A 21,939-nucleotide genomic window follows, 5' to 3' on the forward strand; every position below is an offset into this window, starting at 1 on the left:
AGATAGTTACGTAACTAATATATCATGTTACTAATTAATTTGTTCATATATCTCCTTTTGTGTATTTGAATATATGGATTTGATTCAAGAAATAATCATTGCATATATCATAGTTCGTTATATTCATTTATAGTTCGTTTATCGTACCATAGCATGTGTTATACAGTTTTATAGACTTGGGTCATGTGGCCATCAATGCATAATGGCTTAAAGATTCATCAATGAAACTAACACTTTCAAGTTTCAACTGATACCATCCACAATGGTGGTACTTTATTAGACTCAGAACCGTGCCCTCACTTAAAAAGAGTTATCATCAACTCCAAATCTTGATATATTAATAGAGTAATTAATACCACTAAGAAGATATAGCAGTATTTTTGTAAAACTGTTAGAATTCCAACAAAAAAATATTTGGAAGAGGAGAAAGATACACCAGTCATTTAATACTTTAATAAAGAACAACATCTTTAGCACCAAAAATCACAAAGAAGGACATAAATAGGAATGGTGAAGAAAAGATGAATCGAAAAACAAAAGTGGAGAAGAAAAGCTTTTTTGTTACTAGTATATTCATTATTCAACAACTCATTTACTGTTGCAAAGTTCTAATATATATATGTGGGAAAAACGGTCTATTTCCCCACGAGATGTATCGCATCATAACAGATAGAGCCCAATCTTTAACCTGAGTTTATATGTCTTTGAAACCATAGATTGAAGCCTAAATCTCCCTAAATCCATAGTTTTCACCTAATTACCCATAAATATTAGTTTTGCTCGGTTAGTGTTTACCAAACCAAGATGAACCAACTAAAAACGAAATTAAACCAATTTCAATCCAATAACAACTAATTGAACATGACCCGACCAAACCCACCCAACCCAACTTTCTTCTTCACCCGATTTGTTTTCTTCATCTTCTTCCCTCATCTGTTTTTTTCTTTCTTTCTTTTTGAATTCATTATCTTCAATCTCTTGAGTTTTGATGTGACTTGAAGAGTATAAATCTAATAACCTTTGAAACTAGATTATATTTTCATGATTTTTCAAATCAAATCCTCAAAAAGACGAATCATTTACATATTGAAATCAAAATTCCCAAATTGAAATCTATACCTCTTTCCATATATCAAATTGAGAGAGCATCTGTTTCATTACCCATTCTGAAATCAAATCAACCAAATTAGGCTTAAATTAAACACATATAATTGATGAATTTATGCTCCTGTCTCATTCTTAGATCACGTTTTGCTTTCCGATCTCTCCAATGGATTAAATATCCAATTATATCCAAATAAATAGATATGTTGTTTGTTCAGGAAAATGTTTCGATTGTGGATCATTGGCTCGTAAACGGGACGCATTATGCAAAGACAAGGTAAAAACTCCGAAGATTTGTTGTAAAAAGCGAGAGAAGATGATAATTATCTTGTAATGTTTGTTACTTTATAATTATACAACTTTTTGCAGTGAAGAGTGGGTCAAAAGAATGGATAAGGAGATAGTTGCAATAAAAGAGATAATGGAAGTGACATATGGGAAAGAAGAAGCAGTGAAGTGGATGGTTTACTGGAGAACCTTCTTCATCGCGGTAGCTGAGCTTTTCGGGTACAACAATGGAGAAGAGTGGATGGTTGCACACTTCCTCTTCAAGAAGAAATGATGATTTCTTTATTTTCTTCTATTTTTCAATAAAGAACTGAAACATGAATATATAGAACTGAAGAAGAGAAGCAGAGGGAATTACTGAGAGACAGTCTCTGTACTTTTTCCACTCGGCAACACACTCTTCTTTATCCCATTGCCCTTTAACAAACTTCTCCGAGTACCCATCGGTTACTCAACAAACTTCTCTGAGTACCCATAGTTAATCAACACTAGGATCAGAATCCAAAATCAACACTAGGATCCGCCAAACCCCAAAATCACCCCTAGGCAATTTCTCTCTAGGGTTCTTTCTTTCGATTTGGGGATTTTTGATTTTAGGGTTTTGATTTGGGGATTTCGGTTTTAGAGAGTAAATCGGGTCGTAATTGGGCAGAACTCTGGTTTAATCGGATTATAATAAGGTTTAGTTGGTTCGTTAATTGTTTTTGAATACAGTAAACAGATTCAACCCAGCTCTGTGTGGTATTAGTTCTCGAACTTTCGATTCGGGGACATTTAGGTGTTGAACTTTCGATTCGGGGGGAAATAGGAATAGAACCTCCATTTTAAAGATATTGGGACCGGAGTCAAAGATTGGGCTCTATCTGTTATGATGCGATACTTCTCGGGAGGAAATATACCGTTTTCTCATAGATGTGTTACATGGTTAACTTGAACCGGATCATAACAAATAAGACGAATAACCGGTTATATATGTAGCTTAATATTTTGCATGATCCAAAATAGTTGTAAGCGATTTGATTCTATATATACTTTTTTTTTTTTTCCTCAATTATATATATACTCTTAAAATTCCATATAACATCAAAATCGCCTAACATTATTTTGTCCAAATTGTTTCTAAGTTCTCTAACAATAAACTTAAATAAGTATTTTTTTCCTTTCGTAATAAAAAAAAAAAAAACGTAACGAGAGAAGTAAATTGATAAGACATTGAAACGAAAAGAAAGGAATATGGAGCGAAAAAAAATAAAAATAAGAAAAGAAAGAAAAGTGGGTCCTACCTAAAAAAAACTCTTGCGACTTGCGTCTGCGGCTTCATAATAATAAGCGACACCAAGATTTTAGTGAACCACCAAACAAACAAACAAACAAACAAACCCTTTCTTCTTCCTCTCATAATCTCTCTTTTTTTTTCTCGCTCGCTCGCTGCTCTGTTTAGGGTTTTTTCGTTCGTGTCTTTAGCAACTACTAGGTTTGTCTCTATTACTCAAAATCGTTCAATGTATGTTACTTAGATCTTCGATTTTGAACTTTCATGCATGATTTTTGTGATTTTTTCTCTTGTTTTTTGAACGAGTTCTGCTGTGTTAGAGTTTATCTTTGTATATCTGTGTGTTCTCGTCGCTTCTACAAGTACTAGGCTTATTTTTAACTCAAAAATCGTTCAATGTATGTTCGATTTTGAACTTTCATGCATGATTTCTGTTAATTTCGTCGATTTTTGTGAGTTTTTTTTTTCTCTTGTTTTAGCGATTTCTGCTCTGTTAGGGTTTATCTGCGTTTTTCGTCGTCTTCTTTTGGGGTTAAACGCTTTAAACTAGTGATTTTGTGCTTCTTCTTTTTTTCTTTGTTTCATGAGTTTCTCTGTTTTTTTTGTTCATAGTAGTGTTTGTTTATTTTGAATATCACTGGATTTTTTCGTTTTAAAGCTTCGTTGTTACATGATTTTCGTCTTCTTCTCTCTATGCGTACTCGCGGTACATGTTTTTTTTTTGTCTTCTCTGTTTATCTCTGATATCTGTTGAGAAATCTGGAAAAATAAATGTTGGCGTGAGTTTTTTTCTTTTACTAAAAAAATTGGTTTGCCTTTTCCCGAGAAAAATCTTCTGGGTTTCGTTTGCTGCTTTGTGTTCTTTGTCTCTACCTTCATTTTTTTATTCGCTTTTTCAAAAGATCCCTCTCTCTCTCTCTCTCTCTCTCTCTCTGTGGCTTTTCGAGTGACCATTTTTTTTTGTCATATATGTTCATGTCACGTATCTCTTTCTTCTTCACCATTGTTGCTGTCATATATCTTCCTTTTGCTTGTATGAGGTGTTCTGAGATTTATATTTATGCTTGGTTCATCTTAAAATGGGTTTCATTTTTTTTTTTCGCTTTTTTTTTTCTTTTCTTTAAGCTGCTTGAAGCATGACGCAAATGGTTTTGTTTGCTTTTGAGAAATCTGAGTCTAGTTTGTGATGGGTGTAATGAGTTTGTGACGAATCTGTTCTTTGGAGTTTGGATCTGTAGATTTCACCTCTAGTACTCTGTTCAAGTATGGGTTTATCAGTGTTTTTGCGTGATTGCTGCTCTTGTTTATGCCATGTTCTGCTTTCTTTTTTTCCTTAATCATGTTTTAATCATCAATGGTTTTAAGTAACTGTGCGAAGTTTGCTTTCTTTTTGTCATGATGAAACCTGAATCCATGAGTTGTTCTGGGTGATGTTTGCTTTGTTCTGTGATATAATGGTCTTTAGCTCTACTGGCTTAGATTTCGGGTCAGAGTTATTTCTTTAGTATCTTATTAGTTTTCTTACTGAAAATTTGTGATAAATCTGCTTATTTGTTGCGTTTTTGCTTTACCATTGCTTTGAACAGATTATCTTTTGGTGCTTTTTTTTCTGACCTTCTGATTTTTGTACTCCAGAGATGGATTCTAATGAACCGAATGGGAGTGGCGTAATGCAAAAGGGAGGGTTACCACCTCCACCACCTGTCGTTCCAACAAATGTTGTCCCTGAAGTGGAGCCTGTAAAAAAGAACATTCTTCTCCCAATGGCTCGGCCTAGAGGCAGTGGTTCCAAAGGACAGAAGATTCCTCTTCTTACTAATCACTTTGGAGTCAAGTTTAACAAAGCAAGCGGTTACTTCTTTCATTACAGTGTATGTATACTGTGACCTCTAATAATCCTATTTGTATCACTGCTTTTCCTGTTTTATCTCTTGGATACATGATAATGGTCGGATTTGTTTCTTTAAATTTGGATACAGGTTGCTATCTCATATGAAGATGGCCGTCCAGTGGAGGCTAAAGGTATTGGCAGAAAGATTCTTGACAAAGTTCAGGAGACCTATCAAAGTGATTTGGGGTCCAAATACTTTGCTTATGATGGCGAGAAGACTCTCTTCACTGTTGGTGCTCTTCCCAGCAACAAACTTGACTTCTCTGTTGTTCTTGAAGACATACCTTCTAGCAGGTGTGAAATTTGACTTCTTTTTTTTTCCTGTAAAATTCCTTAACTGTTTTCTTTTCTTCAAAGTCTAATATGCTTTGATATCCTCTTTATCTGCAGAAATAACGCTGGAAATGATACAAATGATGGGGATAGGAAAAGATCAAGGCGTCCCAACCAATCTAAGAAATTCATGGTTGAGATAAGTTATGCTGCAAAGATCCCCATGCAGGCTATTGCAAGCGCTCTTCAAGGGAAGGAGACAGAGAATCTTCAAGACGCTCTAAGAGTGCTGGATATTATTTTGCGCCAGAGTGCAGCTAGGCAGTAAGTTAAAAATTCTGGGTATTTGTATTTCAAATAAATTCTTTGCCTGATCTTTAATGTCATGTTCTCATTTCTGTTCGCAGAGGTTGCCTCCTTGTTCGCCAGTCTTTTTTCCACAATGACGTAAAGAACTTTGTACCTATTGGTGGAGGTGTCAGTGGTTGCAGAGGGTTCCATTCAAGTTTCAGAACTACTCAGGGAGGCTTATCCCTGAATATTGGTAAGTCTTTCCAGATTTAATGTGTCTTAGATTCTACCATGACATTTGGCTGCTAAACTTTGATTTATTTGCTTTGGCCTTAGATTCTACCATGACATTTGGCTGCTAAACTTTGATTTATTTGCTTTGGCCTTTCTTCAGACACTTCAACTACGATGATTGTACAACCTGGACCTGTTGTTGATTTCCTGCTTGCAAACCAGAACAAGAAAGATCCATACGGTGTGGACTGGAACAAGGTACATCATTTTCTTATGCTGCACGATTTCACTGATGAATTAGCATCTCTAAGAAGTACTTATATATTCTCTTATCAGGCTCGTCGTGTTCTCAAGAATCTGAGAGTTCAAGTTACTCTTTCAAATAGAGAATACAAGATAAGCGGGCTAAGTGAACACAGCTGCAAAGATCAAATGTATGTCGATTTTATTTGATCACAAGTTTATATTTTTTTGAGTTCATTCTAAGATATCGGTCCTTGATTGATAGGTTTACATGGAGGAAACCTAACGACAAGGGGGAATTTGAGGAGGTTGAGATCACAGTGCTCAATTACTATAAAGAGCGTAATATTGAAGTGCGATATTCAGGTGACTTCCCTTGCATCAATGTTGGTAAGCCGAAGCGTCCCACTTACTTCCCCATTGAGGTAATTTAAGTGCATTGTTGTTTTTCTGTTTTCCCACATTTTTTCATATAACGGATTATGACAATTCTTTTTGGTTTTCATGTTTGCAGTTCTGTAATCTTGTGTCTCTTCAGCGATACACAAAATCGCTTACCAATTTTCAGAGGGCTGCACTAGTAGAAAAGTCTAGGCAGAAGCCACCAGAAAGGATGGCCTCACTAACCAAAGTAGGTCTTCTTTCCATTATCCTTGAGACTTTGAAGCTTTTTCTGTTTCTTATGTTTTATGTTCTGATTTATCCTGCAGGGTCTAAAGGACAGCAATTATAATGCCGACCCGGTGTTGCAAGATAGTGGTGTCAGCATTATTACCAACTTCACCCAAGTTGAAGGCCGCATCTTACCAACACCAAAGGTGACTTTCCTTGCTTTTCTTGCTGTATCTTTTCCTTTTTGCTTGTGGATGTTTTAATGTTGATTATCTTTATCCTTGTTTACAGCTGAAAGTGGGGAACGGACAGGACTTTACCCCAAACAACGGGCGCTGGAACTTTAATAGCAGGGTGCTTAGATTTTCTATCTTTTGCTCTTAGTTTGAATATTATAACCTCTACTACTAATTGAATTTCTAATGCAGAAACTTGTTGAGCCAACGACTGTTACTAGATGGGCTGTTGTGAACTTTTCTGCTCGTTGTGATACAAATGCGCTTATTCGCGACTTGATTAGATGTGGACAGTCAAAAGGAATTGTAAGCCTTCTTCAGGGTCAATCTTACTATCTATACAATCAAATCATATGCTTAACTCCTTTTAATTCGACCCTTTTGTTTTTCACTATAATTCCAGAATGTAGAGCCTCCATTCAAGGATGTCATTAACGAAAATCCTCAGTTTAGGAATGCACCAGCTACTGTGAGAGTAGAGAATATGTTTGAGCAGATAAAATCCAAACTCCCAGGGCAGCCTCTGTTCCTACTTTGCATACTCTCAGAAAGGAAAAACTCTGATGTTTATGGTACATTTCTTTTAATAGGGGCCTGTTTTCCCACCCTTGAATGCAAATGTGTAACTTTTCATATTCGTGTCTGAAATTTTTTAGGCCCTTGGAAAAAAAAGAATCTTGTTGATCTTGGAATTGTGACTCAGTGCATTGCTCCCACAAGAGTGAACGATCAGTATCTCACCAATGTTCTCCTGAAGATAAATGCCAAGGTAGCTGAAAATTGTTATTTCAGTCAATTTGAATTTCAAGACTGATTGTAAAGCCTAACAGGCTTACAACTGAAAAGATTTATATTTGGTATATGTAGCTTGGTGGATTGAATTCGCTGTTAGCAATAGAGCGCTCACCAGCAATGCCAAAAGTAACGCAAGTTCCTACTATCATTGTTGGGATGGATGTATCCCATGGTTCCCCTGGCCAGTCTGATATACCATCAATTGCAGCGGTAATACTTACTTTGTTTTGTAATTGTTTCTTATGATCTCTTCAATGTCAACATTCTTGTTGTGAGGCCATGTCTAACTCTCATCTAGTGTTGGGTGTTTGGATATTTTAGGTTGTGAGCTCCAGACAATGGCCACTCATCTCAAAATATAAGGCATGTGTACGCACACAATCGCGCAAAATGGAAATGATTGATAATCTCTTCAAACCCGTCTCTGGCAAAGACGAAGGAATGTTCAGGTAAAATTCATGGAATGTTGTGATATTCATAGCTCTTATTCCTATTTCAGGGCCATGTGAATGGTACAATATTCTTTCATCCTTTTACAAAAAAGTATGTTTAGCATCAGTGTAATTAGAGATTTCCTACTGTTTACAGGGAGCTGTTGCTCGACTTTTACTACAGTTCTGAGAAGAGGAAACCAGAGCACATCATTATATTCAGGTATACTTGAATCTATTAAGGTATCATGTAAAAGTAGTATAATCCAATGTGTGTACTCATTCTCAATATACATGTAGGGATGGTGTGAGTGAGTCTCAGTTCAATCAAGTTCTTAATATTGAATTGGATCAGATGATGCAGGTATGGATTATGGTTCTGGAGCTTTCAGTGACTCTTAAGAATTTTATTTAGTATAATTTGGACATCTTTGGGCCTGATTTGTCTGTTACATTATTAGGCATGCAAGTTTCTTGACGAACACTGGAATCCAAAGTTTACAGTGATCGTTGCCCAGAAGAACCACCACACCAAGTTCTTCCAGTCGAGTCGCCCTGATAATGTTCCTCCAGGTAATATCCATTTGACAAGTGCATGATTTTCTGTTGGTCATTGTGTTTAAAATGACCTGAAACCTGGCTTCTGCCTGCAGGAACAATAATTGACAGCCAGATCTGTCACCCACGCAACTTTGATTTCTATCTCTGCGCCCATGCCGGCATGATTGTAAGTTACAGCTCCTGCAGAAGTTACTTTAACCAATCAGTTGCTATATGAATCAAACTTCAACAGTTTTCTACTGATTTTGATATGTTAGGGAACTACAAGGCCAACACATTACCATGTGCTGTATGACGAGATTGGATTTGCCACAGATGACCTTCAAGAACTTGTGCATTCTCTATCCTATGTGTAAGCAATAGATGACTTTTAACTCTTTATCTGATAGGTTATCTTTGTGGTGTTACAATGTCAATTAAACTTAATTGTCTGCTTTGATTCTTGTAGCTACCAGAGGAGCACCACTGCGATCTCAGTCGGTAAGTCTCACATCTTTTATGCATTACTACCTTATGTGCAATATCTCAATTCTCAAGTTTCTTTTTGTGTTTTGCAGTTGCACCAGTTTGTTATGCGCATTTGGCAGCTGCACAGATGGGAACTGTGATGAAGTATGAAGAGTTGTCTGAGACTTCTTCGAGCCATGGGGGAATCACCACACCCGGAGCAGTCCCTGTGCCTCCCATGCCGCAGCTGAACGATAAAGTTGCAACCTCCATGTTCTTCTGCTGATGGAACATGGCCCAGTCCCCACGGTAGCTGAGTTTATATGCTTTTGATGGAGAACCAACGAACTAAATGCCCCTTTTGTTTACTCTTCTCTGGGTTCGATGCCTCTTTTGTTTTTCGTCGACCCTTTAACATTGCTACTCTTATGTTCTATCAGTTTTTCTGGGTGCTGTTGGTTGAAATCTTTTTAGGCTTAATCAGATTTGATATTTTAAGACATTTAAGTTCTCTTTTTTTAACGTCTGCCGGATATTATTACTGAATTACATAGTCATTGTGAGTTGCATCATATAGTTAGATTTGAAATATACTGGTGAACTAGATAACAATCCGCACGATGTGCGGGATGAAATGATTCAAGTAAAATTATTATGATTAAAATTATTATCCGGGATCCAAGATCCGTTTGTGTAAAACGAAACATGTTACAATTTTTTTTTTGTTTTATTCAAATTTGGGACTATTTCATATAAGAATATGTTTTACCCGTGAAATATTTGAACCTTGAATAAAGCTTCAACATGATAAAAAAAGTTTTGACGAAATGTTACCATTTATGGCAATATGTCTTAAGATTTTTTTTTTTTATTAAATATAAGAAATCCAAAATTTAGCAAAGATGAGATTTGAAGTTTCCAAGCTAAGATTTTGTAGTGTTCCAAATCTAAGATTCTTAGATTATGAATGTATTATTTACGAAATGGTTATAATGTAGCCAGATTTTGGTTTATATACAAATGTGGTTATAATGTTTTTCTTCGAAATGTTAGAACTCTTCCAAAAAATAAGATTTTAAGTATTCGTAACATATAGAAAGGAGATTATCTTATTTATTTAAGTAAAAAATTTATGAAAGTTGTAAAGATTTTGTAGTTTTGAATTCGAAATTCTTGAACCAAATGTATATCTTTTATCATTTAAATATAAACATAAATATAAATATAAATAAAAAGATTGTTTATCCATCCGCTAAAGAAAATTTATATAAAGAAAAATATAAATATAAAAATATAGTAATATAAGATAAACAAAAAGTGTATGTTAACCGGGTGCTTGTCTCCTTGTGGTATAGGAACCTCGGCTGAGGCACCCACCACCCGGCTTCGAGTCCCGGCCACTGCGCAATTTACCTATGAGGCACAGCGTCCCAGACCACCAGATCCAAGGGGCCCTTAAGTGGAGGCTTAAAAATCCAAGGAACGCGGGCTTAGGCCCAGTGGGCTAGTCGGATCACATTGTGGTCTGGACACTGGGTTATCAAAAAAAAAAAGTGTATGTTTTTAATTATTAATAGGATATATGGATGTATAAGACTAATGACAAATTCTGTAAATAGTCTAGTAAATCTTGGGTAATTATCTAAATATAAGCCAAATCATTGTGAGAGCGACACATCAGCGTGGCAATCTTGTTAATAACACATGATGGTAAGATTTTTTTTAAAAAATGTTTCTCTATTAATATATAGGGGATTACATCTGTAATTTGAAAAGAAAAAAAAAATGTCTTAGAAATTTTACAACCCTAGTACTCCCTCCGTTTTCGAATAGTTGTCGTTTTAGAGCTTTTTTCTTGTTTTAAATTAGTTGTCGTTTTAAGGTAATAATGTAATTTATGCCAATAACTACCCAAATTACCCTCATTTTATTGAACACAAATTATTTGTAAATAATTACTTGTCATTTTTATGAGGTTAATATAGTCATTGTATACCTTTTCTTAATTTGTCCAAATACAGTTAAAACGACAACTTTTAAAAAACAGAGGGAGTAATATATAACTAATACTGAGTCAATAATAAACACGAGTGTTATTAAGCAAGGTTAACCACCAAATTCATGGGAATCTTCAGACTTAACAATCTCTAACAAACAGAGTTAGGAATGTTTTGGTCTAAAAGTATAATTTGCCTAAGCCAAATAAAAGCTGCAAGAAGACAAAAATTTACAAGCAAGAAATGTGCTATCTATATAAAAATGTCGCATAAAAAACATCTTATTGTTTCTACAGACACTACAATATCACATCATTTTTTTTTTCTTTTTTTCCAAAATTGAGTAAAATTAGAAAATGAAATATATACAAAATAAGAAAAGATTACAACTTTTAGGGAGAGGGCGAAACTCCTTGTGTAGATAGATGAACGCCTCTTCAGTCAAAGCTCTTGTCTGTATTGCAGAGATCCTGCATCCATCCAAAATCCAAAAAAAATAATCCCACAAAAGAAAACACCACCAAGGAAATTATCCTTTAAAATTCAGAGTGATTGCTTCACTTGGTTGGTCTCTTCCCCCAGAAGAAGAGATACACAAAACTTTAGGTCAAGATTTAAGGATCATTTGCTCTGCCACACCAACATGTCTCTGCTTCTTCTTCTCTTCACATCATCATCAGTGAGACTTGTTTTCTTTTTGGTTGGTGACTGTATCCTTTGCTCGGAAATCGTCTATGCTACGGTATTCTTCCTTCAGTAGCTTCTCTAGCTCAGGGTGCTTTGTTATCGGTTCTTTTTTGCCTCGATAATGGTGGAATGCCCTACACAAGAGAGAGATGATTAGGTCCTTTTCAACACAACCAACCAAACATTTTCTATAACCTAAAGGAGAGCATTGAGGCTGTGTGAACATCTTTTAACCTATATTATTACTACAAGCCCAATTTATTATATAACCTTACTTCTCTATCAGCATAATCTCTAGAGACATCACCAAGAATCACAGTGTTCCATAACAGGAATTCAGTAGCAACAATATTGTTTAACCATTATCATAATAAAAGAGCCCTTACCAATATTTCTCCAAGCCATACAGATTTCCCTTGTGGTAGAAGTCAAGTGATAGCTTCTCAAAGTCCTTGTAAAGGTCCTCATCAAAGTGCTTCTCCAGACCATAACTTAAGAAACAAGGGAGACCAATATTGGTTGGATTAGGTTTTAACACTGAAGAGCTTATCCGTAGTGAAAAAGATGGAAAATCGAAGCAAGTCTAAGAAGTATGCATTATTACCTATAAAACCGAAAGAGACACTCCAGCCCATAATTGTAATTGCCAGCTGCATCCTCAAGAGCAAACTTCTGAAAGTCATCATACATAGACAGAACAAAGGTGTCTCTGAGGAAATATGACCAAAATCGGTACAAATGATTCATTTCCTGCAAATCGAACAGACAGAATTCAGATACAGTTCCAGAAACAAGTGTTCGGATCTCTAATTAGACTAACGTAAAAGTATTAGTTGAGTAATTTATATGTAAAAGCAGATGAGTTGAGCAATTCCATATGTAACAGTTATTGCGGGTTTCTTTTATAGTGCATGATGAGAGCAAAAAAAAGTCATCGATAGGAGGTTAACACGAAATTGACCTCACTGCATCCACTACCCAGCTTCTTTCTTTCGTTTAAGCAGCGCTTGCGATACTTCAAGTACCTATGGGTAGATTTAAAAGGAATGAGAACATAGACCTTCAAGATACAATCTTATCCTTCAAAAAATAATGCTCCATAAAATAAACACAAGTTGTTTAACCGAATAACCATAGACTCACTTTTCTTGTTTAAACCCATTCTCTTCCAACAGTTGGTGGCTCGGATGTTGAAAAGGTGGAAATGATTTTGGCAAAGAGCCCACAGGTGGACTGCTTCCAGAAAGTGTACATTGTGGAGATGAACTCAATTTCGAAAGCCTAGGGCTGTGAAATGTCAATAAAAAACATAATATTAAGGACAAGTGATAAATAAAAAATAAGAATAAGTTGGGAATATTAAGGATTACTAGGATACTGACCCATGACTGTCTGGTGGTGTAGAACCAAAGAAAAATCCAATGGAGCTACTAGGCGGACTTTCTGATATATTTCCATGGTTCCTTATGTTACTCGAGAAGAACCTCCGTGCATGGGCTGTATGATGTTTGTGCGTTCCCTTATTTTGCTTCCTCCGAGAAGTAATGGTTCCATGCTCTTCCCCTCCTTCATTTGCTGCTGAATTTTCTCCCAATTTCGTGTTCAATCCTACCCCAGATTTGATTTTCCCATCTTTGGTATCCAAATGGGAGTTGTTCTTCCTACGGCCAGATCGATTTTTTTTTAGCTCCTGTTTCATAGGTAATGATCAGAAATTGGACTCCAAAGAGGTAAATCATATTATTATAGCAATAGATTCCTTACCTGCTCAAAGTAGTAAAGACCATCGTTTATTGTGGAGGCAAGCTCCTTAGGGATATTTTTTGCTTTCGTCACACCGATTCCAGTGCCATCGCTTTTACCACTATTCTGTTCAGCATATAACGGAACATGAATAATTGATTTCACCAACACAGAGTTGAAGGAAATATATAAAAAGTTCCGTGTAATACCTGGGTAACAATTACAAGTTTCTGAATATCTTGATCATCAACAGCCATATCATCGTCTTCATACTCAATGCTACAAAATGTCAAATAAACCAAAGCATCAACTGCAGAAAGTACTTTATACATGCAGTTTAAGATTCGTATAAAAAAAAGAAGGCATATTGGAAACAAATAGGGCAGAAAACAAATAACAGGAGTAATTAAGTCGTGCACGCACTACCTTTTGGACATGGACAGTCCACTCTTTCTCGGGCTTCTGTGCTCCAGATCTAGTTCCTCGTCAAGCAAGAAAGTGTTTGAAAAATCGTTTGACAAGTCCTCCACATTTCTTTTTTCGTCTGCTGATGATTTCATGTTACCACTTTTATAATTATTGGTTCTTGATGACTGAGCTCCCTGTACCACACAACAGAAAAGCTATGACTGGAGCAAAAACTAAAATTTCATTGGCTGGCTCTCTCTACTAAAAGAAAAAAAAAGTTTTACCTCTGAAGAGAAATTGGACGCGGTAGGCTTTGAAGAACCCTTTGAAGGGTTTCCGAAATTATCCCCGCTTGTTATACTTTCTAGGGAATCTTTGTCACTGTCACCAATTTTCTCCACAGAGGCTGACTTTTTAGATGCAGGAATCCAGTCAGACCACTTGTCACGCTTGCGTATCTGGTCACCCTGTAAAAGTACCATCATTTCAAATTAGGATCCAACAGATAAGATGTACCAGCATTTTATACTGCTTTGATAAACAAAGTAGGCCTTACACCCGTGGAAACCAAGCATGCTCTAAGTTAGGTTAGAATAATCAAAGAGGCTTCTTTAAACTATAATTCAGAGACAAAATTCTAACCCATTTTTTTGGTGATAGCCTCACCACAGTAGAAATACACAGTACAACCGAAGAGAACAAAGTGTTCAAGGAAACAATTTTTTAATACAAAAGCTAATCTGAACCCGAGTCTTAGTAAAACCCCATTCACAAAAGCAAGACTTTAGCATTTAAAGCAGAAAAGAAGAAAGGTGGCTTATGGTGGTCTGACCTGCACTTCAACAGAATTAGAAAACCCCAACGCATAGACAATAAAATCAACATCCATGGTCATTGCTTTAACCTGCAATTCAAGAGCAAAAACAAAATTAAAAGCAACAGATGACAGAATAGACTAATGCAGAAGAAATCAAGTCAAGCTCATGTTACTAATTTTACCCTTTTGAAGCCAGCTATAATTTTTGTGGGAACCCATCCTTCTTCATCCATCAAGGAAATGAGGTAATGATCATTCTCAAGATTTTCATCACTGAAAAGGGAATAAATAAACGGAAGATAATATGAAATTCCTAGAGGCACAATAAAGGAGTAAGCTGAACATAATTTAGAAGCACAAAAAAATTGATGTAGAGAAGCATAACTTGCCTGAAATAATACTCTACTTGTTTTAAGACTCTATCCCTTAAGTCGAGTTTTTCTGGAGATAGTACTGGAGGACCCTGGTTTACAGGGTATGGAGCAAAGCGTGGAGGATAAGGACCTCTTATAGCTCCAGGGGGTGGACCCGGCAAGTAGTATACAGGCCCTGTGTCAAATGAAGAAACAGAAACAGCAATCATACACCAAAAACGAACAGTTATTCTTTATCTTAATGCTAAATATTTTCAAGAGCAAAAGAATTAAATATTTATCAACGGCTCTCAGCCAGTCCCTTTTTAAAACACCTTGACAAAGAATCAATAACTTACCAGGAAAGCCTGGACCTGGACCAACGAGGAACCCAGGAGCTGGACCCATAAATGGAGGTCTCCCGAAATTTCTTGGCCCAGCACCTCCTTGAGGCATGTTTCTGGGGTCAAAACCCCTCTGACGCGGCCAAGGCTTTCCAGGATCCCCTTGAGGAGGTGGCAGCACAGGTGGAAGAGGGGAAGCTTGAACTTGCTTCTCATTGCCAGAGTCCGAAACAGGAGGTACAGGAACCGGGTAGGGAGGATAAGGAGCATATGGAAAATCTGGAGCAGCAGCATGTGGCAGAGGCACCATAGGTGGAAAAGAAGGTGGATGATATGGTACAGCATGCACGAGATAAGGAGGAGGAGGTGGAGGAGGAGGACCATTTTGGTTGCTCCTGGAGCCTGGTTTAGAATGACGGCCAGATGGATTCTTGTGTCCAGGATTATTAGCCTTTCCACCACCCTTAGATTTCGCTTGACCAGCTACAGCCTAAACAACAAACAAAAGATCTTTTAGTGGCAAAGTTTAAGCTCCAAATTCAATGCTAAAAAAAAAAGACTTTTCAGGAGAGTGAATCACAGAAACCACACTAAAAACCCAATTTGATCAACTTGAACCAATCACGAACACAATTGATATTTCAGTATCAGATAACTCTCAGCTCAAACGCACCACTAAATCAGAAATTAATACTCAATAAAAGCACAACATTCGGAACAAAGGCTGTTATTTGTCTAACCTGAGAAGGGATTGGGATAGATGTCGGAATGTTTTTAGACGGCGGTGCAGGTGCAGGTGCAGACGGCGGGGGATTCTTGGGACGCGGTTGTTGCGCAGCATCGGCGAGCGCAGGCCATGAATGAGCTCCCATAACAGGAGCGTCAATAGTCTCAGCAGTAGAAGCCGTTGTTTTCCACGGAGACTTAGTCCCAATAGCACCTTCGCAGCTGATCAATTCTCGATCATCGGCCACTGATCCTTCAGTCTCCGCCATCATCAGAAACTTGGAAAGATAAACAGAATCAAAAGACGGAAGCGATTCAATTGGATCAAAAACGGAACGAGGATTGAAGGATCGGAAGGAGAAGACGCAATGTGACGAAGAGAGGTCGAAGAAGGAGGCAAGTGTGTTGTTTTTGGTGGCGACACTCTTTAAGCGAGACAATGTAACAAACAGTGAAACGTATAACCCCAAAAACCCTAGTTTTACTTACCTCTTTTTTTTTTATATATGGCAATTTCTTCTTTTTCCTATTTAAAATTGGCATAACAAAATATGTATCATGTTTTTTTTTTATTTGTTTCTAAAGAAAAATAGAGAAAACCATTACAAATCTGGTTATCCTTTATGATTAAAAACATCAATTAATTAATTTAATATTTTGGTCTTAGAAAAACATCATTTATGTAGGGTTTTTTTATTTATTTATAAATGCTTTATTTAATTAACCTTAAGAATTTACTCTCGTAAGACCTAGTTATTTATATAAATGCTAAATGGTAGTTAGTCTCCATTAAAGGAAACTTGTCTGAATAGTTGCAGATGATGATGTTGATGAATAATGATGATATGGAATCAACGACAACTTGCGAGGTGAAAAATATATATACTTCCTTCCAAGTTCCAATTATATTGAAGATGAATGAGATTTATGTGAATCTAATTTAAAATGAAATTTCGTCTTTAAAAATATTGGGAGATCTATGAGATCGACATATCAAAATTATGAAAATCTAGAAGATAGATTTGACAATATCTTAATTTAGGAATATTTACATTTACTTTTTTTCTTTTTCTGAAAAAGTATTTTATCGTAATTTATCGAAAAGTGAAATTTCACACTAAGGTGTCTATGGAAGATTTATTGTTCACTTGATAAGATTTCAAACAAACTTATGGGGAATGTCTATATATTGATGAAAATTCAAGTGAGAAAATAAGTTTTTGCAATGATAGTACAATTGTTTAAGAAGATATGAGGTTGGTTTCAAAACTTATTGTCCAAAATAAATGAAAAAGCAAGAGCTGAAATCTTACAATTGAGAATGACCAAAAAACAATGCGAGAAAGCAAAAAAATAAATAAAAATATGATTCAACCTTTAAGGAAAGTACATGACATTCACTTTGTAATGGAACATAAATGACTGCGTCTTATGCATGATCATCAGTTATATTTGACATAATACCGAGATTCAAGATTAGTGAGCATCGGTTACATTGGTTTTCAACATTGGATAATCCATTAAGATCATAATATTGTTGGTCAAGTGATCGTGGCTTTTAGAAGCATGTGGCTTAATGCTAAAGAGATTACTTTAATGGTTGGAAAATGATGATTCTTTGACCATCTCTATTCTAATCCCACCCAATGGGACTTCATAGCCTTTTAATCTACGATACCCGTGTATACTATGATCACTGGCTCTGGCAAGATATTGGGGCACACAGAGTGGCGGCGAGGAGACGATTGACTCATATATAAGTGGCGTGTCCTAATGCTGGCTGAATCCATTTGGTTTCTGACAAACCAATACTCAAGGGTTTATAGGAATTTTAGAAAATTTAGACATTTGAATGTGGTGCACTACCGTATGGGTATCCCTTGAAGCTTAGAAGAATCAACTTGATGTTTTTCAAATATTTTCTATTTTACATGTAACTGGCATAAAAAAAATTGAACAAACTTTTATAAGCATTGTAATGAGAAAGACAAGAAAATGTATGCTTTTTATTGGCTAGCAATTGTGGTCACTATAGGTTTTAGTTTTGTTAAATTCATTTAGTTGAAATATTCATGTCTTTAAAAGACTAGTCATTCGGACTTGAGGTGGGTACTGGGTTTCCAAGTTTCGCCACAATGTGTTGTTAAGTTCTAGCTTTGAGTCAATATCCTACTGAAATTTGAACTTAGACCGTAATACCACATTACCAAATTCAAACGTACTTAATGTTAATAGTTAGTCAAAACAGTTCGCAATCTTTAATGTGCACCAAACTGAATATACTTCACACTAAGTAGAATTGTTAATGAACACACTTATTATTAAACAATAAAGTGTCAAACTTGCAAATGTTGTTCAATAAAGAGAACAAAAATCTTATAATATTGTATATTAAAGTGAAAAGCAAAATCACGGGCTTTATCAACTAGTGGGTTTGAATGGTAACTCATTATCAAAGTGGTATATGGTGTACAACTTTGACAGTTACCAAATCACAAATGTTTTTTTACTAAAAAATGTATTTTCAATTTTTTTATACAACTTTCTTGTACAGCTCTTTCTTACAATTTTGCATTATTTTGAAAAAGCTTACAATTCCAACTAATAGCTAAAAAATTTGTACAACTTTGTATTACCAATCGGACCCAAAGCTTATATAACTTATACTTATCTCACATATTTTTTTTTATCTCTAAATAACCCATATTTTGTACTGCTAATCTTTTTTTTTTTTTTTTCAATTTTGTACTGCTAATCTACAAGTATCACCATTCCAAAATTTAGAAGGATCCTATGAATTTCTGATGTTCGCGAGTTTGCGACAATAATAAAATCAGAAATTAAAAAAGAAAAGAAAAAAAGTGGATAATTATCGCTACTTTTGGACGCCAAGTCACTCGTTTATCCATTTGGTACGGATTTTAATGATCTCTCTCATTCAAGAGCCCTTTTTTATGCAAACCTCTTTTCGCTACCAATGGCATTCTTCGTAATTAACCTCTAACCTCAGGGTCGTTTCTTTATCTCCTCCTCTTCGTCCTCCCTCCATTTTTCTTCACGTCTGGTTCTCTCTCTCTATCTCTCTCCTCTCTTTGTCTCTCTCACTTCTGTGATTTGGGCTTTTTCTCAGATGGGAAATGCGAACGGCAAAGAAGACGACGCTACCGCCGCCGCCAGCGGTGTTACCTCATCTTCGGCGAGATCCAACGGCGGCGATCCTTCTGCACGCAGTCGTCATCGTCGTCCTTCTTCAGATTCTATGAGCAGTTCTCCTCCCGGAAGTCCCGCTCGATCTCCATCTCCTTTCTTATTCGCTCCTCAGGTTTCTTTCTCACTCGATTCTCTCTCTGTGTTTAATCGTTGAATTTGATATCTGTTTTGAATTGAATCGATTGAAACATTCGTCCAAGGATAAAAAAAGTTTCCTCCTTTTGATTTGTTTCGTTGAGTAAGAGAATGTTCGTTCACTTGACTTTTCACTAATTGAGACACTTTCTTCATTTATATAGGATTCTGATACCAAAATCTCCAGCCTTTTTTAAGAGTGAACTCTATTTGTATTCTTGATTTGTTTTCTTTCTGTTGATTCTTGACAAACTTGTTGTTCTTCCTTAGGCTTGTCAACGGGAAAGGTTTAGATTCTTTAGGTTGGTTTTGAGATTCTGTACTAGAGAATCTCTTTTTTTGTTTGCTTATCTTGGTACAGGTATCTTGAGATAATGCATAATGTGGAAAAGTTTCTACCTTTCTTTACGATGTTAATTTGGTTTCCTAGCTATTGTTTCTTTATCTTCCAGCCGGTCTCTAGTCGCTGACACTGCTCTCATGATTCTTGATGTCCCTGAGTGAGTCCTTGTGTAATGTATCTTTACTTTCATTGTGAAGAGCGCAAGCTTGCGAGACTAAGTACTTTTGTGAGTGGAATCTTTTGTATAAATAATTGGACTTGACTCGGTTTTGTCTGTTGGTTCTTGAGAAGTCAAAAACTATGGTAAATGAGAAGTTAGCAAGTTATTCTTCCCTAGTTTTCGTGGAGAGATTTCTATGCCTTTTCTTTTTGGTGAGTTGAAATCTTGTTAATCATGCTAGAGAATCTACTTTAGAGAAGTTCTTTTTTCTTGTCTAGGTTATGCCATGCCTAGTGTGGAAAAGTGTATGCCAGTCAAATAGGATGTTTATTCTCGTCGCTCTAGGTTTCTATGCTCATTTTGACTTTCCTGCTGCTCTTTGCTCATTACCAGTTGCTGATACTGTTCTGTTGATTTGTATGTCCCATCGTGAGTCTTTTGTGTAGTGTCTTTTGCTTTCATTTTGAAGAGGAGCAAGCTTGTTCATTTCTTCGCCTTTTTTGTAATTAAACACGCAGAGCTTGAATTTACTTGAACGAATTACAGATTGTGGATGTTTCGTCATTCTTCTCATTGTTCTTAATTCATAACAGAAGTGAAGGAAAACCTTCAAAATTAGAGATTGTGGATGTTTATCAGGGTTTTGTGGGAATAGTGAAATATCTTTTGCTAATCAGGTCTTGTCTATATGCTAGTAAATATCTAATTCTATTGTTTGCTATATTCATTTTCGACTCCTTTTCTTTTCAGCCCACATTGTTATTCCACGTTACATCTTACAACATTTGCTCACCTATGCGTCACCTCTTCCATTGTTTAGGCATAACATGTGTACCTAATGGCTGCATTTCGTGTCGGATGGTAGATATAATGTTTTGGCATTCGCAAATTCTTCTCGCACATCGGTTTGAAAGATCTCACGGCTCAAGTTTTATGTGCATATCTCAGGTTCCCGTGGCTCCTTTGCAGAGAGCAAACGCCCCTCCTTCACCTAATAACATCCAATGGAACCAATCACAGAGAGTTTTTGATAATCCACCAGAGCAAGGAATCCCTACTATCATTACTTGGAACCAAGGAGGTAATGATGTGGCGGTGGAAGGATCATGGGACAATTGGAGATCAAGGTATAAAGTGGCTTCGTTTCTCGTGGACTTTCTCTTGAGCTTTCCTTATATATGTTAAACATGTAAATTTACATTCACCAGGAAGAAGCTGCAGAAATCGGGAAAAGACCACTCAATTCTCTTTGTCCTTCCATCTGGCATATACCACTACAAGGTGATTGTCGACGGTGAATCCAAATACATCCCAGATTTACCCTTTGTATCAAACGAAATTGGCAATGTCTGTAACATTCTCGATGTTCATGTAAGTTACTATCCCACTTCTTTTTTTTCATGTTAAATCTATCAATCAGCTTAACAGTATCTGCAATCATTATGCAGAACTTTGTGCCAGAAAACCCAGAAAGCATAGTGGAGTTTGAGGCGCCACCGTCTCCTGATCATAGCTACGGTCAAACCCTACCAGCTGCAGAAGATTACGCAAAAGAGCCACTTGCGGTGCCACCTCAGCTTCATCTAACACTTCTTGGCACCACGGAAGAAACAGCAGTAGCCACAAAGCCTCAGCATGTGGTGCTTAACCATGTGTTCATAGAGCAAGGATGGACTCCTCAATCCATAGTAGCTTTGGGTTTAACCCACAGGTTCGAGTCTAAGTACATAACTGTTGTCCTCTACAAACCGCTCACACGGTAACCCTAAAAATTCAGTGCCACATTGTTCTTCTTTTTTTTTTGTTTCATATCTCAATTATGTGAAACCTTTACTTTGTTCATAGTGAGTGCCCAACATTGAGTTTATTAACATCTTTGTTACCGGGTTTGTGGTGCTTGTGTACAAAGCTTCTCTCATTGTAACAAAGAAAAAAACTACCATTTTCGATTGTACTCTTATATATTTCCTGCAAAAACTGTGAAATACATTCTCTAATAATGGGCTTGAGATAACAAGCTTATCGTTTTTTCTTTTTTAGTCAACATTAACTTCATTAGATCAGATTAAGTAGGGGTGGATGAGAGTCTCTCTCTTTCTTCTCTCTCAAATATTTTTCAGAGAGAGAGAGACTATTATCTTTGATCCCGTTAACATGGCTTCTCCGTTGCCATGTTCTTGCCGTCGACATGGCTTTCCCGTTGCCATGTTCTTGCCGTCTACATGGCTTTTCCGTTGCCGTGTATTTGCCGTCGACATGGCTTTCCCGTTGCCGTGTTCTTTTGCCGTCACCTTTGTTAGGTGTTGTTTGTTTGCTTTCAATAAAGGGGATTTGTCT

General features: G+C 36.5%; 4 protein-coding genes across 7 annotated transcripts; 3 read left to right on the plus strand and 1 right to left on the minus strand.

Annotated features, from left to right (window-relative positions):
• The first annotated feature begins 1,053 nt into the window (after positions 1–1,053).
• Positions 1,054–1,799, plus strand: LOC9308039 ((S)-coclaurine N-methyltransferase). Its single transcript, XM_002871924.2, has 2 exons — positions 1,054–1,381; positions 1,474–1,799. The coding sequence occupies exons 1-2, from the start codon at positions 1,308–1,310 to the stop codon at positions 1,664–1,666; spliced, it is 267 nt and encodes an 88-aa protein (XP_002871970.1). The 5' UTR covers positions 1,054–1,307; the 3' UTR covers positions 1,667–1,799.
• A 701-nt stretch (positions 1,800–2,500) lies between these two features.
• On the plus strand, positions 2,501–9,183 carry LOC9308040 (protein argonaute 9). 2 transcript variants are annotated; one of them, XM_021021563.1, is made up of 23 exons: positions 2,501–2,866; positions 4,301–4,536; positions 4,645–4,850; positions 4,947–5,153; positions 5,237–5,373; positions 5,515–5,612; positions 5,691–5,788; positions 5,863–6,022; positions 6,112–6,228; positions 6,308–6,415; positions 6,501–6,563; positions 6,638–6,751; positions 6,849–7,017; positions 7,102–7,214; positions 7,313–7,450; positions 7,562–7,689; positions 7,829–7,894; positions 7,972–8,035; positions 8,133–8,244; positions 8,325–8,398; positions 8,490–8,584; positions 8,681–8,712; positions 8,790–9,183. In XM_021021563.1, the coding sequence occupies exons 2-23, from the start codon at positions 4,303–4,305 to the stop codon at positions 8,963–8,965; spliced, it is 2,709 nt and encodes a 902-aa protein (XP_020877222.1). In that variant the 5' UTR covers positions 2,501–2,866; positions 4,301–4,302; the 3' UTR covers positions 8,966–9,183. The 2 variants fall into 2 exon arrangements, with proteins under 2 accessions (XP_020877222.1, XP_020877223.1); XM_021021564.1 differs by lacking the exon at positions 2,501–2,866 and adding an exon at positions 3,731–3,928.
• Positions 9,184–10,905: 1,722 nt separating this feature from the next.
• On the minus strand, positions 10,906–16,223 carry LOC9308041 (la-related protein 1A). The gene is made up of 15 exons (XM_021021565.1): positions 15,769–16,223; positions 15,044–15,518; positions 14,721–14,880; positions 14,514–14,604; positions 14,347–14,418; positions 13,799–13,981; positions 13,533–13,708; positions 13,316–13,385; positions 13,128–13,232; positions 12,746–13,053; positions 12,507–12,650; positions 12,325–12,388; positions 11,968–12,113; positions 11,750–11,854; positions 10,906–11,497 (listed from the first exon to the last, which is right to left on the minus strand). Exons 1-15 carry the CDS (start codon positions 16,024–16,026, stop codon positions 11,353–11,355), a joined length of 2,502 nt encoding a protein of 833 aa, XP_020877224.1. The 5' UTR covers positions 16,027–16,223; the 3' UTR covers positions 10,906–11,352.
• A 2,437-nt stretch (positions 16,224–18,660) lies between these two features.
• LOC9310100 (SNF1-related protein kinase regulatory subunit beta-1) lies at positions 18,661–21,599 on the plus strand. 3 transcript variants are annotated; one of them, XM_021021733.1, is made up of 6 exons: positions 18,661–18,765; positions 18,885–19,076; positions 20,353–20,463; positions 20,551–20,729; positions 20,811–20,973; positions 21,051–21,599. In XM_021021733.1, exons 2-6 carry the CDS (start codon positions 18,885–18,887, stop codon positions 21,363–21,365), a joined length of 960 nt encoding a protein of 319 aa, XP_020877392.1. In that variant the 5' UTR covers positions 18,661–18,765; the 3' UTR covers positions 21,366–21,599. The 3 variants fall into 3 exon arrangements, with proteins under 3 accessions (XP_020877392.1, XP_020877393.1, XP_020877391.1); XM_021021732.1 differs by lacking the exon at positions 18,661–18,765 and having other exon boundaries at positions 18,820–19,076; XM_021021734.1 differs by lacking the exon at positions 20,353–20,463 and having other exon boundaries at positions 18,740–19,076.
• The last annotated feature ends 340 nt before the right edge of the window (positions 21,600–21,939 follow it).

Source organism: Arabidopsis lyrata, assembly GCF_000004255.2.
Source record: "Arabidopsis lyrata subsp. lyrata unplaced genomic scaffold ARALYscaffold_6, whole genome shotgun sequence".
NCBI lineage: Eukaryota > Viridiplantae > Streptophyta > Magnoliopsida > Brassicales > Brassicaceae > Arabidopsis > Arabidopsis lyrata.

Excerpts from the sequence above, each read along its gene's own strand:
- LOC9308039 (XM_002871924.2), top strand. The coding sequence starts at position 1,308 with ATGTTGTTTGTTCAGGAAAATGTTTCGATTGTGGATCATTGGCTCGTA. Across the intron at positions 1,382-1,473 it reads ACGCATTATGCAAAGACAAG|TGAAGAGTGGGTCAAAAGAA; the intron begins GTAAAAACTCCG and ends AACTTTTTGCAG.
- LOC9308040 (XM_021021563.1), top strand. The coding sequence starts at position 4,303 with ATGGATTCTAATGAACCGAATGGGAGTGGCGTAATGCAAAAGGGAGGG. Across the intron at positions 6,023-6,111 it reads CCACTTACTTCCCCATTGAG|TTCTGTAATCTTGTGTCTCT; the intron begins GTAATTTAAGTG and ends TCATGTTTGCAG. Across the intron at positions 7,018-7,101 it reads GAAAAACTCTGATGTTTATG|GCCCTTGGAAAAAAAAGAAT; the intron begins GTACATTTCTTT and ends GAAATTTTTTAG.
- LOC9308041 (XM_021021565.1), bottom strand. The coding sequence starts at position 16,026 with ATGATGGCGGAGACTGAAGGATCAGTGGCCGATGATCGAGAATTGATC. Across the intron at positions 14,605-14,720 it reads CAAGTAGAGTATTATTTCAG|TGATGAAAATCTTGAGAATG; the intron begins GCAAGTTATGCT and ends TTCCCTTTTCAG. Across the intron at positions 13,709-13,798 it reads CGTCCAATTTCTCTTCAGAG|GGAGCTCAGTCATCAAGAAC; the intron begins GTAAAACTTTTT and ends TGTGTGGTACAG.
- LOC9310100 (XM_021021733.1), top strand. The coding sequence starts at position 18,885 with ATGGGAAATGCGAACGGCAAAGAAGACGACGCTACCGCCGCCGCCAGC. Across the intron at positions 20,464-20,550 it reads GCTGCATTTCGTGTCGGATG|GTTCCCGTGGCTCCTTTGCA; the intron begins GTAGATATAATG and ends TGCATATCTCAG. Across the intron at positions 20,974-21,050 it reads GTAACATTCTCGATGTTCAT|AACTTTGTGCCAGAAAACCC; the intron begins GTAAGTTACTAT and ends ATCATTATGCAG.